The sequence below is a fragment of the Ooceraea biroi genome, chromosome 6 (genome assembly GCF_003672135.1).
Source record: "Ooceraea biroi isolate clonal line C1 chromosome 6, Obir_v5.4, whole genome shotgun sequence".
NCBI lineage: Eukaryota > Metazoa > Arthropoda > Insecta > Hymenoptera > Formicidae > Ooceraea > Ooceraea biroi.
Window position 1 is genome coordinate 9,460,091 of NC_039511.1, and position 17,582 is coordinate 9,477,672.

Genomic DNA, 17,582 nt, shown 5'->3' on the forward strand with positions numbered 1-17,582 from the left:
AGAACGATTTGATATCCTCATCAGCAGTAAAGGTTTTACCATTCAAGGCGTTTTGCAAAGAACGAAACAAATGGTAATCTGATGGTGCCAGGTCTGGCGAATATGGTGGATGTGGTAACATCATGGTAACACATCCCATCCAAGCTGCAACAATTTTTGACGAGTGACCAAACTTGTACGTGGTCTAGCGTTATCATGGTGAAACACAACACCTTTGCGATTCACCAATTCTCGACGTTTCTGTTTGATGGCATCATTTAATTTATCCAGTTGACGACAGTATATGTCTGAATTAATGGTTTGATTCCTTGCAAGCAGCTCAAAATACACAATACCTTTAAAGTCCCACCAGACTGACAGCATAATCTTTCTTTGGTGAATATCTGCTTTTCAAGTGCTTTCAGCAGGTTCATCACGCTTGCTCCACGATCTTTTTCGTTTGACGTTGTTGTAGACGATCCATTTTTCGTCGCCTGTTATCATACGTTTCAAAAATGGATCATTTTTCTCACGTTTCAAAAGAGAATCGCAGATGTCAATACGCTTAGTGAGATGAATTTCTTTGAGCTCATGTGCTACCCAAATATCGAGCTTACTAATATATCCAAGTCGTTTTAAATGGTTTTCAACACTCGATTTCGATATGTTAAGATTCTCAGCAATCTCTCGTGTCGTTAAACGCCGATTGGAATCGATCAGTGCCTTTATTTTGTCATCATCAATTTCGATTGGACTTCCTGAGCGTGGTGCATCTTTCACATTAAAATCTCCAGATCGAAATTTAGTAAACCAATTTTGACACTGCTGCAGTTTTAAAGCATCTTCGCCATATACATCACATAACTGTTTATGAGCTTGCACAACGTTTTTCCCTTTTCGGAAGTAATAAAACAAAATATGAGGAAAATGTTCTTTTTGATTTTCCATTTTGAAATCGACGGCAAACAAACAATTGTTAACGAAATCGTGTACTTTCTTTTTCTAAAACAAGCTTGAACTGTGAGTTGTTAACCTACATAATGAATTTGCGGTTTAGAATGAAGTTAGTTACATTTCAAGACATGTATGTCCATCTATTGGAAAAAAACGCAATTACTTTTTGGCCAACCCAATATTATAGAAACTGAAACCTAAACAATATCGAGCGTAAAGATACAGATACGATGTTTAAGAGCGAGGTAGGTTATTTTTTGAATCATTCGCATTTCTGTTCTGACATTCGTGTTCCTCCGTACACGAACGCGGTTTATAACTGCCATTACTTCACGCGATTCCGATTTATGAATATTTCACGTATCAAATTTATGTAAAAAGTATGTCAAGCTGTCAAGCAAAGTACTCGTTCGGACTGATATATGCAGATTCTTTCTTTTTATTCACACAGGGTCTTCCGGAAATAAATCGCACGGTGAACGATCGTGAGTGCAGAAATCGGGCGTTCGTGCTATCTCTCTCGCACTTGTTAGCTCGACCGCGCGCGCATGCGTAGCCGCCGCCATTGCCTTGATTCGAGTGTCGCGAGCGCGTAATCGACGAGCGACGTGATCGCGCATAGTTTAGCCAAAACTTTCGGAGATTTTACGGTGCGAGAATGCCGAAAACGTACGAAATCTGCGGGCTGAAATGTCGGAAAACCGAAAAAGTCAAGTTGATTTTAATGCCAATCGCGAGTGTAATTATTGCTTAATCTGAAAATTTTCGCTTCGTTCGTTACGGCGGTTTGCAATTTCGAAGAATATTCGCGAATCCGCCATTTTGAAGGATATTAAAATTCAGGAGTCAGGATTCAGAGGGACGAAAGAGCTCCAGAATTCTGAAGTACTCGGCGATCAAGAACCCATTATCGAATTGCGGCTGCGAGGGAGAAAGGTGTAGGTACCCTATGTTAATTAACTCATTACACAAGTTTTGTTCCTGGATGAATAATTTTGTCATAAATAAAATGGAGGTCTGCAAGAGTATCTCTAAGATTGTACTTGCAGCAATAATTTTTATGCTATGATATTTATAAAGAAAATCTAATATCATTTTGCAAAGAACAAAGAAATGCAAAGGTAAAAACTAAATTTTATATAATAGAATTATTTAATAATAATTTTATATAATAATACCAATTACATAAAATTAAGACGAATAAAAAAGACGTAATAGGTATTACAATTGCATATAGCGCAGGCGATAAATTAATTGCCAGAGTTCGTTGTAAAAAAAGAAAGATGCGATTGCATGGTGATGTGAGTAACAAAATCGCTTTCTTACGTAAGAAAAGAAATTTTATTAGTAACGCAGGGACGTTTCTCCGAAATATGTATATAAACAGTGTGTGTATAAAAGTATAAAAAATAAATATCAACAGCGCCGTGTACGTGTTACTTCGCGAGTTTCGTGAACGATGAGTCGGTCGCGATGCACTCTCGGGAACGCAACCAGAAATGCATTGCGATACAATTACGATACAGTAACAATGATAATAATCGTAACAGTAGGAGGGGCAAAATAGGCGAATCGTTCACTTTGAAAAGATAACGCATTGCTAACAACGAGATTGCTCTTCTAATTATTACTCGATTTTCTCTATCTAACTATTACGCGAATCACAGTTGTATCACGAACTTGTTTTACAACTTTACACGACACCTCGTTAAAATCGGGAGCTGCGGGAGAACGACTTGTTCGGATTTCGATAATCAGACGTAGATATCGCAATTCAACATATTTTATTGCAAAATATCATCTGGCTTGTAGATATATTACTTGGCATATATTCTTTTCAAAGTGGTCGGGTCAATTCTAATATACGGTCGTAACCGTCGCAATCATTAATTATATCGCTAATTATAATTGACGTCGCATTAGAGTTACATTAATTCACTTTCTACCTAACGCACGCCTACCTGTTTCACGCGTACAAATACGCGTATAGCTGCTAATTGCTCGTAATTCTACTATTGAAAGACTAAAACTGGAAGATTGCTGCGCGCGTGAGTGTCGCGCTTTTTAGAATTTACCGTTTGCTCTCTGACAATTAGGCCCTTATGTTTTCGTACATGCAACATGTGACACGAACGTCTCGTTTTTCACATTATTACAAATTTACGAATTTAAGACACTTTGCATGGATATCGAGAGATTCTTCGATTCTTCGATCTCTTCTTTATTATTATTATTATTATATGTCTAATGAAATCTCGATTTACTTCGTACATCAGAGTTGCATGGAAATTTCATTATTATGTATCAAGCGCGATCGCTTAAGTGGAATACAAGTTCTTTCATCACATGGCACATTCAGTCGCGTTTCTTTCCGTTCCATTTCGAGATTTTATCATAATGAAATCCCACTGATATTACGCATTCATCAACGTTTCACATGCTCTCGGAATCCGTTTGCATCAGAAGCGTTTTTCGACATTTAAGAAGTCGCACGGATGTTTCATTGTGATTACTCACAAGCGCGACGTTAATTAGCGTGTAATTGACGACTCGCAATTCACTCTGGTCGCGAGTAAGAATCGCGGCGCCTATGTTTCTCTCTGTTCTCATCATGAGCGAGTGAGTCTCGTCTAGCTATCTCGCGGGGCTAATACTCGCGCTATTATCTTAAATTATTTTCGCGGCCTCGTTCGCGGGGAGACACTTCTCATGGCAGTCGATTTATAATCTACAGTCTACACTAATCATCCCTAATTGACGGAGTCGGTAGGCGATTGGGGCCAATCGCATGCGACAATATCACGTGTAAGTCCAAGTTCTCACAGTGCGTGCGCGCGCTTATAATACTCATATTTCGCACAATTCACCGACGATAGTAAATCGAACCGATGGCAAACATTGTCGATTGTCGCGAAAAATAAAGCGAGGAATTTTTCAAGGATCGTTGTGCGATAACTTTATTCGCGGAAATGAATCTGCATCTATTATACAATTAAAGCAATCTCGATATATTAAAAGCTGGATTTAATATTTAAAACTCGATGATATTTTATTCCGAATGGCAGTGATTGAATTATTTTTTATTCTTTTGTTTTATTATATATTCTGCCACCGATTCTCTTTATCGAGGTATTTTTTTCGCGTATATAAAATGTTTCTACGCGAGGATTGAATTGTCGTTGCGCAATTCGATTCGCCATTTTCCGCAGACTGATTAAATTAATTATTGCAATTAACGCAACGAGAATTGTTTAGAGTCTGTATTGTCCATTAGTCTGAGGAACTCAAGTTCCTTCCTTTAAGAACCATTTTATTCTCCTATATTTCCCAATTTTTTATAACTTATCTTCTTCAGAAAACATTTTTGAGTCTTTACTGCGATCGTATATCATGTCTCTCATAAATTCTGTTACCGTTACATCACCTACTATCACCGTTGCGATAAATTGTTCTGCACAAGCGTTGACGCGGACTTTATTAGTCAAAGCTTCCTTTCCTCGATGTAATCTTCTCGCGATACTATCGCGATCTTTTCCGCAAAATAATTAACGTGTAGAATGATGACGATTCCTCGCACAGGTATGAGGAAAGACACGCGTCGCACTTTTCACGGAAACACGGAAAACGACTCACACAATCCGGAATGATATCAATGTTTCAATGAACGTTCGTCATCTTTGTCAATGACATCGAGCGAATGTAATTCCTTGGTGATGTCACAAGGAAGACACTTATTGTTATTAGCCACTCTCTCGCTGTACTTCTGCGATTACGACGGCGCCGTAAACAGCTGCATTTCTTTCTCGAGCAGTCTGCAGCATTCCCGGCGTAGACCTAGCAACGATTTTGCCGAAGACGTGACGATTGGTCGTTTCTTCTTGGTCGACCATCAGTGTCGAGTTGGGTTCAGTGATCCTCGTCCAGACGAGAATTCCTAGGGTGTTCTATGCTGGCGCCTGCGCCATTGGTCTGTGAATCGGCACTGAGATCACGTAAATGTCCAATTTCTCGCCGGTCGTCTTGTCGATGATCTCGTTGTAATTGACGGAATCGTAGGAAGGCGGCGCAAATAGGTGATAAGGGGGTGGCGGGGTTTCCGTGACCCCGGGCATATTTATCGTCTCGGCGCGTTGCGCGTAGGGTACCGCCAGGGGTCGGCCGCCCCGTCGACAACACCACTCGGAACAGCTGACGACGAGGAAGAACGCGACCAGGCCGCCGAACGAGCCGATGTACCAGACTATGGACCATGGATCCAGCGGGTTCTGCAGATCGAGATTGACTGCAACAAAACGGAAATGCTCGTTGATTGAATGAAAAATGCGTTGGTTGACCAACTTCGTGCGAAAAGATTACAGCAGATTGCTAGAGACTGATCGCGTCTACGACAACCTAAATGATGAAGGAAGATGCAAAGGGATTCATGGGATTCACTCTATTCTAAATGCTATTATTATTAGCAAGCTTGGCGATCATTGATGAACAAACGAGCTATTATCTTTGATTCGTTGTTCATGCCAGATAGAGAAAAGGTATATAAACAGCAGCCTCTTCACTCTTCATGCAATTCACGTTATTCTTTTGTTTGCGCATTTTAAGATGCCATTCTCGATAAATAGAAGCAATGAGCATCGAATTTAAACTTAGTTTAACGCCGCGACTGCTTGTTTATTGCCAAAGTATCAGTAGGACTTTAAAGCTGTTTGTCACCGTTTATTTTCATACGGTTTCCAAATTCGCACGTTGCATTTACGAGCTTATTCGTAATCTTGGCGCGGCTCGTTCCTGTGTTCTACATGTATGACAGAATCACGCGAGGAGGGTGCGACCGATTGCGATGCGAAAGTCGCGATGACAAGCCACGAAATGAATTTTTGTTTGATTCTTATTCCGGCGTAACAATGATTTTCGTACGCGTAGCACGATCAGGGCGCATTTCGTCTGGGATCATTCCTGCGACGCGGTGACTGCATGAATATCGCGCGGAAAGTTTTCGAAGCCACGTTTCTTCTTCCGAACGGCACATTGCGCGCGCGAAAACGACGTTCTCCACTGATGCCGTTAATCTGTATGTACGTGATGTGCACGATGTGAAACTCGATGTAAATGAAGATGGAACGACTACGGGATTTGCATAAATCCTTGGTAGCTCGTGGTAGCTTGTTCCTTACAGTTGAGATTTTAATGGAACGCCTGCGATTTTATGAGCTCGATTTCAGATCTCGTGTCATATGACCTTACTCAATTAAGTGATAAAAGCTCGACTCGTCTGTACAATGTAACGCAACATTAGCACAGTACGTCACGCAATAACAAATCTACAGATTTATCCTCGATGTTATTACAGGCGTGATTATGAAATCGTTTAAATTATCATAATCGGTTAATAATCAACACTTTCATGCGAGTAAACTGTCGGAAAAGTTGGATCGACTCTTCAATTATTGTTATTATATTATTAGCTTCTATTACACGCGACACGTTACGCCTACAACTATAGTTAATAGCTTGCACAAGATAAATGAAGTTATCGATATCATTTATGGTAAATTGATGTCGAGTAGTAAAACCGGGTAGTAAAAACAATCTTCACGGAAGATTGACTTGAACTTGAGAATGTCATAGAAAAATATTGCAGAGAGGTCAAGAGCGTGATAATGATGGAGCGGAGGAGCGACAATTCGAGTAATCGCTAATATGTAAATGTTTAGCGAAATGTCGAAGGCTACGATTCGATAAGGAATTATTATGCAGCTTTTTTCTGCGGCTTTCGACCTTTGGCGGAGACTTGATCTTAATGCAAAATGCACAACAAGTACATAAAAATAACATATCAGCGGAATATACGTGGACTAACACAGAAAATTCGCCATGACAAATATATCATAATGACGCACGAACGTGAAATGTAAATCTTGGATTGCAACAGGAAGCACGCGATGATCGGCAACGGCACCGGCGCAAGAATGATGCGCATGAGTGAATGATGCGCATAAGTGAATGATGCGCAACGATGCACCAGAGCGTTGTGAAATCACTCTCATTTACAGGCAAAGATGATTCACGATCTTCCTTACCTGAATTGTACGATTCCTTATCCGTCTCTTCCCTGTCTCTCTCTTTCTCGACGTTGTCGTTACTTCCCTCGTTGAATGCGATCACGTAGACCGTCTCCTCATCGTCATCGTCGTCGCTGTCGTTGGTTTTCGAGACGGCTGAGTGATGATTGTCGTTCGCGCCGTAACTCGCTTTATTGCTCTCTATTCGTCTGTCAGCGCCCATGCTGTAACTCGACACCGCGTGAGCTACGATAAATAGCAATCCATTAATTGATTACTCAACTCAGCACACTGATGTGTTCCGTTATGAGTCTCTTATCGCGCTTATCGCAGGTATACTTATGCATCTAAAAATGTAATGCGATCGCACTTGTTTTCTTTTGTAAAGGTCTCAAGTGCCGGACAGCTTACTCGCTAGCTACCCGACACGTTGCGTTCCCGAACGAGGTGACTACGCGCTAATGCGTAATCGCATTGCGTTGTGAAAAATCTCAGGGCTGAATACATTAACGTCAAACAAACAACTCTCTGCCAGTCTCTCTCGTTACTGTCGCCAGTGCTAGAAAGTTAGTTTACGTGCCATTTGTTAGGCATAGGTCGAGTGTATGCGACGTCTTGTCGAAGACATCGTTCTCTTGAACAACTTTGATAGTACCATGGCGCCAGTCTTGCCTGGATTTGTTGGCACACGTATATCTTTTATCGCGGATACGACCGATAATGGAAAACCGACTTGTGACACGCTATTAACAAATCGTCGGTGTATCGACAAACAGTATTGCTACGTTTGCGTTAAATTACTGTAAAAATAGTCTCGGGGTAACCACGAACAAATATTACATCGAGATTTCATGGATGAACATTCCTCATGATTGTTTCGCAGTTCGACTAGGCGGATAGATAATCATACGATCAGGGACAGACTGAAGAAAATTCTTGAGAGTACGCGCTAGTTTTTTAGTGTTGGCTACCATAAGTGAAGAGGAAAAAATTTTTCTTCTTCTAGAAAGAAGCATTTTAATATCTATACATTTTACAAAAAACATACACAATAAAATGAAAAGAAATCATTTGAACAAGTTTTGAAAAAACAAAGCCCGGTTATCTTTTTCTGGTTCCGATTTAATAATACCTCCTCGTGCTCATCGCTAGCATTTCGACATTTTGAATCACAGTTGTAGATAAGTGCTTAATAAGAAGGAATTTCGTCATTCTTTGAATTATGTTTTTCTAAAACGTAGAGAATTCCTGCATAATTTGATTTTTTTTACTTTGATTTCTTGAGAGTACGCGGCGTCTACAGCGCCTACCCTCTCAGTCTGTCCCTGCATACGATCAAGTGAATTCGACTAGGTATAATAAGGATTTTCGACCCCCGAGTAATCTATCAAATGACCCTTCTTAATAGTACAAGATTAATACGACTCATGCTCGGCTATCATGTTCAAAAGCCATTCCTAACTATCGTGGGATTAAAAGTTAACTTGGCCCATGAAGTTAAATCCATTCTTGGGGAGTCATGTTAGTATTAACTAGCGCGGAGTAGTTTCAATTATGGACGGCCTGGAAGAAAAGTTCCGCGAGTTCATAAAAGTGGAAGAGATCGCGTTACGATCGTTAAAACTTTTACTTGTATGCACTAGCATCTGCTTTTACATGTAAGGAGGTGAATCATGAATAAAAAAGCAATTTGATGCCTTAAGGATCTCGATGCAATTCGATTCGTGTACGCGCTCGGCAATGTAAATGAGTAAATATTATTATTGCTGTTCTCTTTTCGGATCAATAAAAAGACGGTCCTCCTTGCTGCTATCGAATTATACATACGGTGAACATTTTGCTGCCGCTCTATATTATTTTTAGCTCATTGTTAGACGTTGCAAAGCAACGGGGCGTAAAATCGATCGAAGCCCAGGCTTTCCTTTTTAAAGAACACTGATATTGTTACTACAATTTCTTAAAACGAGGCGTGGCCTTTCCCAGGTCTTCCAGAACCTCGTGCCTACCCTGACATGATTATCTACTACTTAGCAGTTCACTACTGCGCGAGCATATTTGCCCTTGCTTTATGGATAGTTGCTTGCGTGCAAGAACGTGTAATGATTCGTGCTTAGATTTGCTTTTCCACCGCATCCGGTTTTATGCGCTAATATGCTGTAATTTGTCGAATACGCCATTAATATCTTGGCAACATTCAAACTATGTTTCAGATACATTTTAAGTTCTTTACACAGATGTTATCCAAGTTTTTACGATTGCTATCTCTGTTTAGTCGTCAAATATTTATAACTAAAGAGACAAGAAATATAATTTTGCTAAATAATTTTGCTTAAAATTGTATTAATTATAAATATTGAAATATTGAACGTTAGAATATGAATATTTTACTCTGTTCCATCGTATTAAATGACAATCCAATGTGCAAATCACCATTCTTGGATAAAGCTTATTTTCGCATTCGTGCAAATTGATAGATATTTTCGAAGCCGCGAGAGATGCTCAATTTCCAATGCCGGCGAAGATGATTCTTTGTAAACACGATCGTTTTCTGTCCGTAGATTCGCCGTATCATTGAAGGTCGTGAGCGTGTAATTAAAGACGAAATCAAAGGAGAGTGGGAGAAAGAGAGATGCAATCGCACCGTATATGTGTATACCCGAGTGATGCCCATTCGCAATCCGAGTCGCGTTGCTCACGTTTCGCGAATCACGTATGCTCCTCGTTAAAGAGAGGAACGATTAAACGAAAGGGATTTCTACTGAGATAGAAATTACGGGGGAGAATACGGCAGGCAATTTAAATTGCGGTAGATGGAAATCCTGCGTATTTTTTATTACGACGCGTGCGACTGACGTAAGTACTCGCGACAAAACGGAAGAACGATCCTATGTATCGCTTTGTTCTTCGCACACGTACTTACGTAGAAAACGGTATCATTAGCGTCGTATGATACATTATGCCACAGAGATCGCGGCTTACATAATGGCTTTTTCTCTTTCACAACTGCGACGCGTCACGTTCGAAGTGATTGGTCCGATCGTTCGAGTAATCGAACGCGACTACATCCGAAATGTTAATTTTTCGCCTATGACCAATGACCGGCGAGGCTCGCCCAAGGTTGCACGTAACATGTACGTATATTATAACGTCACGACGATATTCCGGGCACACACGCACTCCGTCACGTGACGTACGTTTATTCACGTGCTGGAACTCGAGCTGCCTTTCGGTACTTGTAGGCTTTGTCTGCCGATATAACAATCACATGATCCTTATTTTAGTAGTTGAAACGTCGCGACGTATGCCATTGCGTAGTCTTAATAAGCAATAATTAATCGATTTAAAAATAATAAACTCCATGTGTTTAAATTTATCGCTTTATTTATAGCATTTATATTTCAAGGGAGTGCGAAACATATTTTCGCCGTTTGACGGAAAGTTCGTCCTATCTGAAAATAATTAATTTAACTTGTAATATACATATCTGTTTAGCATTTAGGCAAATTATTTCTGTAAAATGTTGGACGACAAAAAAGAATGAAGAATCTTCGAATATTTTAAATAGCGGGACTATATTTTAGATAATTAACTCAGTATTGAGATAAAAAGCTTAAATGCTATAAAATGTGTAAGTAATTTTGCAAGAAACTGTGCGTATATGCGAACATGTTACCGGAATTTATTTCGTCGTAGTTAAAAAAACATCATGTATCTGCTTCACGTTGCCCTGATAAACTCTTTACGTAAACTTTTCAACTTTAAAACGGAAGTCTGTTTAAAGTCTCGCGTTGAAACATCTTCTCGCGAAAACGCCTCTCTCTGTCGCATCCTAACGTTGTTTCTCAAGTTTTACCTAGCGCAGGAACAGCCAGACCGGAATATATCGTGATTACGGAGACACCGGGTTAATCGAAATATTTGCGAAACTCTAGTTTAGCGATGAAATCGAGATAAATCGCTGACAGTAGTGACGAGTAATACCCGGCGATACTTACGGAAAAATGTCACACGTAATTCGTAAAATGTAAGCGCGATCGGAAAAAATATCGTTAATTTTTTTAAAGTTTTCAGTTTACTTTATTAATTCAAAACCATTATGTATATATATATATATATATATATATATCATATATACAATAATATATAAAATAATATATATAATAAAATATTTTTGTAACATTGTACTTTTTTATTTTTCATGATATTATTTGAATTTTTTGAAATTTTAACTTTAAGCTCTTTTATTGCAACAGTCAAATAAAATCTGTCCAAATTACTTTCCTTTTCTTATGTTTACAGTTTTAAATAAAATTCATTGTTGTTAGATCTATAGATAGTATTAATCCATTATTGATTATTAGAAAACTCGAATTATCGATTATCGTAAAAATTAAATATCATATCTCTCTTCCTGTAAAGTTTCTTGTAAAGAACGTATCGGACGATGAGATACTCGTTATGCATCTACACGCGCGCCTTATCGAAAGGTAGGAAGACTGACGGACATGTACATAAACGTGACTTAGACAAGTTTTAACGTGAGATATTTTAATGATCACGTGGTACTGATAATTCATTGATTCATAAAATTATTGCTCCACGTGATGCGCAAAAGTTGTGCATTTTCGTTCAAATATTAAGTATACATTGCCTTCGAGCAGCAGTATGTTTACTTGACAAATATATTAAGAATATATTATTTATTTCGAATAAAACAAAAGATGTAAATTCAATTTAAAAACCAACGTAAAACTTTTATGTTTTATTTAGATTATAATTTAATAATTTAAATATAGATAGAGCTAAATTATATAGAAAGTGATACGGACATACATCATCAAACTAACCAGAGTTAGTAACCAGAGTAAAGCTAGATTCGTATCTCTTGTTTTGAAAACTTAACGATAAACTAACAAGGATATTATCGTCCAATCTTTCAAACTGTAGATAACGTTTATATTGATAATTTCTCAGAAGCGATAAAATTGTCACTGCATTTATTTACGTTAATTGACCTTCTTAACCTAACAATAAGAATCTATTATTGTACTAAATATCTCATATACGTCAATAACGTGTCTGCATAAACAATAAAATGATTTCAGGTGATGCACGTGGTCGCCACGTGGCTGACATCACAGCGCGTCGCGGCGCCACGACGCCTTAGTCATCGATGAAGATCGTTTTCGCACTCAAATCTCTCTCATTTTGTCGTTTCTTTAGATTAAATCGCGCGCGAGTATCGGGAGTGTCGACTCGACTGTCACGCAATCGCGTCAAAGAGCTTGCTCGCTCGTTCGAAATCGATTCGTTATTTATTTATCGTATTTACATCCGTGAAAAATAAATATGTGAAACAAGTGTCGGGAGTGTGCCGTGTTCAAGTGTACGTCGGACGATTGTATTATCATGTTAATTAAAATACGCGACGAGTAATTAAAATTAATTGTTTCGGTTAAGTGTGCTAAGTGTAATTGTGCTAAGTGTCATTTGGCAACATGAAGAATTATCACTCGCAGACTGTCATCGAGGGAACTGCGAATGGAGCATCGGCAGTTGCCGTTGGTAAGTCAAATTATTTCTTACGCTTACGTCATAAATTGTTTGGTAGTTAAAAATAATTTAGAGCTATTTAATAGCTATCACATTTCGCGAAGATTAGGTCCCACTTCAGAAGATATTAGAGAAGTACGCAAGTATTTTAATATTTCGATTAATAATAACCGCAAAAGGATACCAGAGTGCAACATGAGATTCCGAATAATTTTATGTCATTGTGGATTACAAATCATCTATTGATTAATAATCTCATTATCACGAGATAAATTCTTGCACAATTAATTGATCTATAATTAATTAATCTATTAAATCGTGAGTAAACAATTAGTCCATTAATCGTACGCGTACAATCGCTTGATACATTACTTGCACAATTTTATGCATTTTGCGTACTTCCATGACGTCAGTACTTTATCTCCAGAGCTTCGATACAATTTATAGTTTGCTGATAGCATGTAGCTTGCTTGATCAACAATTATAGCTGGCGCTTTTACGTAACCGCTGTATGATCAAAATCTGCTAATTTTCGATAATCGATCATCTGCGATTGTCGGCGTAAAATCAACGGTGTCAAATGCAACGCGCTATACGCGAGAGGCGTAAGGCATTAACGCAGAAAATAAGAAGTGGAAATATAAGTTGCGTGTACAAATATCGCGCGCAAATTGTTCATTAATAGGTAATTAAATCAGCCAGCCAGGAGTAAACAAGTGACGCAATCGAGATACGTCGGAACAAGCCAATCGTGCACACGAAATCGCGCCGACGCGAAACGTTATTCAAGAATCCCACCGATTCCTCCGTGGCGACCTTCGATATTGGAATCGTTCGAGTTGCTTGCGGCCTTCGCGCGTGCACACTCGTTCAAGTTCGCGTTTTCTTTGGTCTTATCGCTGTCGTGCTTCTCACTCATCTCGTTCTACCAGCAATCTGCGCTCTTTCTGGTTCCGTTGTTCCATTACTCTTTGCCGGTCTTTGTCTGATTAAATGACCAACTTCAGCGGGAGGATTCGTTTAAGTGACTGATACACGCAGAAATGCAATTAACCGATCGATATCAACAATCATTATTAGCGCCGTTGTTTCGAACATTTCACTTGAGAGTTCTTTTCAAGATGCTCTTTTCGAGATATTAATCAAAAAGTAGATATCTGCTATCACGAATGTTGTGATACTTTACGAGTACGAGCGAAACAAGTGCAAACGGAATTTTTATTCAAGTGACGTGATCATCTCATATATAGTCTCGTTGTATAAATTATCACAGAATTGCGACAGGCACTGAAAATTCTCTGATTTTATTTTGCACCTCGCACCGATAGAAATAAAGTTGGACTCGCGGTCGGACCGAGTTACGTTCGCGGGCGGGAGAGTTTCCGCAATGCGGCCGGCAAAAAGCCACGTCGCGATTCTATTTAACGGCCCCGATCGCGGCAGAAGTAGCTCTTAATTGTACTCGAAGAGCGCGGATCGTACTCGAAGAATCGCCAAATTATCCAGAACTTTATGTAGCCGGCAAGTTTTCGTACTACCCTTCCCTTGTATCTGCACTTTGTGACCAAATCCACAACTAAGTCCGCCTGGCTTCGCTCCAAGTTCCGTGATCACCGTGTATTATTATCGGAAGTATTGTTAGCTGGTTTATAAGAGAGCACCTCAGAGAGCACTTTGTCAGCAAAGATACGTACGACAAAGCGTCACCGCGCCCTCACTTAGGTATGGTTCAAAAGTGGAGCCCTTCGGCGCTATTCCAAAGTCAAGTGTATGCAAGACACTGATGTCAGCCAGGTGGTAGCTTAAACGCGAATAGAGATTACGACTGTTGAGATATCTAAACGACGCGGAATATACGTTGGAATTACCGATCTAATTGCTTATCGGAGTCTGTATGATAAAAACAAACTGATTAAATCTGACGCTAAAAAAAGAATATTTCGTCCGATGAATCATTTTATCTTTAATGTGCGTTCGTAGTATCGTGATGCTAATGATAAATATTCTGTTAAGTGGTGAAGTCGATTTTTCTTCCGGGAAATCGCAGCGAGGAAATTCGTGTCCTTAAAGTATATTCAAATGCAGGAAGTTTCGTCGTAATTGTATGCTAAGGATCGCAGGATGTATTCGAGGCTAGAGATACATATAACGGTTTCCAGTTGCTTTTATGTACTTCTATATTTAGCTACGTGGGCATTATGTGCGTGATTGTACGTTCGTACATCCGTTAACTGGCGTCTAGATGAATTACTCTGCTGGATGGACAGAAATTTGAAAGACATTCGACAGTTCTAAATATACGTACGATAATGGACCGTTTTAGAGTGTGAAAATTCGAGTCCACTTATCGTTGCGTTGTTTTATGTCGTAAAATTAACTTGATGATGATAAACGAAGTTTTTAAGATTTATAATTTATTAATTTTTATTATAATTGTATGTTAATATTTACAATAATTTACAATAACTACAAATAGAGAAATACATTATTTTTTTATGTTTTTCAACGTTAATAAGAAATAATGTAGAATGTTATACACTTAAAAATAATACCGTGTTTCTCATATCTTTCTATGAACAATATATAATTTTGCAAAGCAGTGTTCATGAGAAATGTTTCGCTCAAATCTTTTCATACAAATTGTGTCGCGACAGAAACGATCGTGCTCTTCGAGTGGGTACTCGCGGCTTATTTGGATTATTTAAGTCTCGGGCATATCGAAAAAGCCGCTATATCGACACTTCTCAGACACCACTGAATTATTACGATATATTCTCGTCAATAAAACAACATCGCAGCGTATGGCTGCTTGACACTTTACTCGAATTAAATTTCTGCGATGAAAATTCAACTTTCAGAGAGCACCGCGATAGATTTCAGCATATTTCATTGATATTTTCTACCCGCGAATTTATTTTATTATTTAGCAGATAAATTGAGAACTATTATATACAATCTAATAAAGTTTTTAACGATTATAATTAAACATTTATAATAAGTGTGACTTTCTTTTTTTATTTCCGCGTAAATATCAATGCGCGCATATATAATATGTATAACATTGCCGATGTATCGGCCAGATAAAACAAACGTGGGATGAGGCAAGAGGGTCAAGTATCTGGTAGCTGCTCTACAGCGCATTTATTGATTATTTGAGGTATTTTTCGTACAAGAATGCACGAACGGGCAGAAGAGGAGTGGAGGGAAGAGGAGGACAGGAGTTACCGGTCGCTCGCGCGGAGGATGATCGAAACTTTCGTACTGATCACTTTCGTGGACGCTGGAAGTGGACCAAATCCGTCTCACTTCGGTGGCAACAGTTCAAGCGAGATTCTCGTCGGCTGCGCGCCGAGATAAATCTGTCATTTACACACGGCAGTACACAAAATCCACGCGCGACAGAATACAGTGCAATCTCCGATTTAACTGCGAGCGTTGCGATACCGAGCTTTTTCAAAAACCGCCCGCGCAATTAGTGTCTTCCGTTGTCACATCTGTGCGATTTCAGCAAATCTCACGCGAGCAGCTCCGAACATCACGTAACGTAGAGTGTCGATTAAAGTTATTTGCGAAGAAATAAAAGCATCATTGTATTTTTCTTTCTCCTCGAAGATTCGCTCATTTGATCGCGTCCAGAGAAAACCGTGTCTTGAACATTTCACAAAGACGTTTCGGGCAGTGAGATTGCTAAAGCGCTTGTTTTCGTCGTAGTGTACACAGTCGGACAAGTTGGACGGGAATACTGTTTATCCTATCACTTTACGTAGTTTAAGTAGTTTTCATAACCACTTTGTGCTCAGAACGTGAAATTAATCGTTTTAATGAAACGAAAGAATAAGTCAAGGAAAAAAGGAACGTAAAACGCTATTGGAACGAGATTCGTGTTAATGAGTTTTAAAACGTTTTTAATCTTGAGGTTCAATAAACTCTTATTAGTAACTCGTACTAATTCTTAGCACATTCTTGAATAATTGTTGAAGAACCGGGTTGGCTTTGTAACTCAGTCAAGATCTCTCTGTCGTTTCTGATATACAGCTCGCCTCAATTGACTGATGCATGCACTAATTGATCATGAGAAGATGAGATATCGGACGCGAGATGGATTAATCTTAGATTAATTAATGCTGGAACCGCGAACCGAAGGATTTAGCGGAATCACCGAAACCGCGTAATCGTATCGATTACATCGTGCTTTGAATAATGTAACGTTAACTATATCTGGAGCTGGATCGATGGAAACGCGGTCCAACGAACCAGACTTCCTCAAGCGTGTTGATAAAACCTTTTAGGGCGCCCGTTTTTCTTTTTTTCCCTCTATTATCTCCACGACGCTTTGGTCCACACTTTAGGGATATAGAGTGGTTGGTTTCTACATCGTTTCTTCGTGCCCCGGTAATATAGTATGCCACGATCTCAGCGCAATATTCGAAGCATCTCAAAACGGAAATAACGCGAGATTTAAACCTAAACAGTTTAAGCAAGGTCTATCGGGTTCTACGAAATAACTCGATATTATATCATAGATTTCATCGATGTTACTTTACTCACTTCATTAAATGGAAAGTAAAAGTTTATGAAATTTATTTAGAAAGTTGAGTATCTGAATTTTTCACATTTTCATTTATTATACTCACACACAAAAGACTTATATTATTTGTATAAAGAAAAGGACGCTTTTATCTTATATTTTAGATACAATATTTCGATTATTGCACCTAACCGTCATTTACGATTAATTTTGAACAATTCGTGGCAATCCACGGACCTATTTACGGAATGTTTGTAATTACAACATGATCACGATCGATAAGCGAGTCACGTGCAACACCCGAAATCGGATCATTGCCAAAAACGGTCGAAGAACTTACACAACTCCTTCGCCTTAGGCGATAGTTAGAGACATAGAACGAAGCATATACGCCATTCCGTCGTTTTCCTCGTCACTAACACGAAACAATTTATATTGAAAATAATAATAATGAATAATCGCACGCATTGAAAGTAGCGTAATAGCCAGCGGCAGGAACTCGCGCGATG

At 39.0% G+C, this 17,582-nt stretch overlaps 2 protein-coding genes across 2 annotated transcripts in view; one reads left to right on the plus strand and one right to left on the minus strand.

Annotated features, from left to right (window-relative positions):
- Positions 1 to 2,255: 2,255 nt before the first annotated feature.
- Positions 2,256 to 17,582, minus strand: part of LOC105276764 — a 31,665-nt gene continuing 16,338 nt past the window's right edge. Inside the window, exons 2-3 of the mRNA XM_011334645.3 lie at positions 7,011 to 7,238; positions 2,256 to 5,215 (exon numbers count right to left, since the gene is read on the minus strand). Of these exons, the coding sequence (XP_011332947.1) occupies positions 4,878 to 5,215; positions 7,011 to 7,238 (566 nt within the window). The 3' untranslated portion in view covers positions 2,256 to 4,877. The remainder of the gene's footprint in view (positions 5,216 to 7,010; positions 7,239 to 17,582) is intronic.
- LOC105286976 (28S ribosomal protein S24, mitochondrial) overlaps positions 12,519 to 17,582 on the plus strand; it is a 199,280-nt gene continuing 194,216 nt past the window's right edge. The window contains exon 1 of the mRNA XM_026970695.1: positions 12,519 to 12,557. Within this exon, the coding sequence (XP_026826496.1) occupies positions 12,534 to 12,557 (24 nt within the window). The 5' untranslated portion in view covers positions 12,519 to 12,533. The remainder of the gene's footprint in view (positions 12,558 to 17,582) is intronic.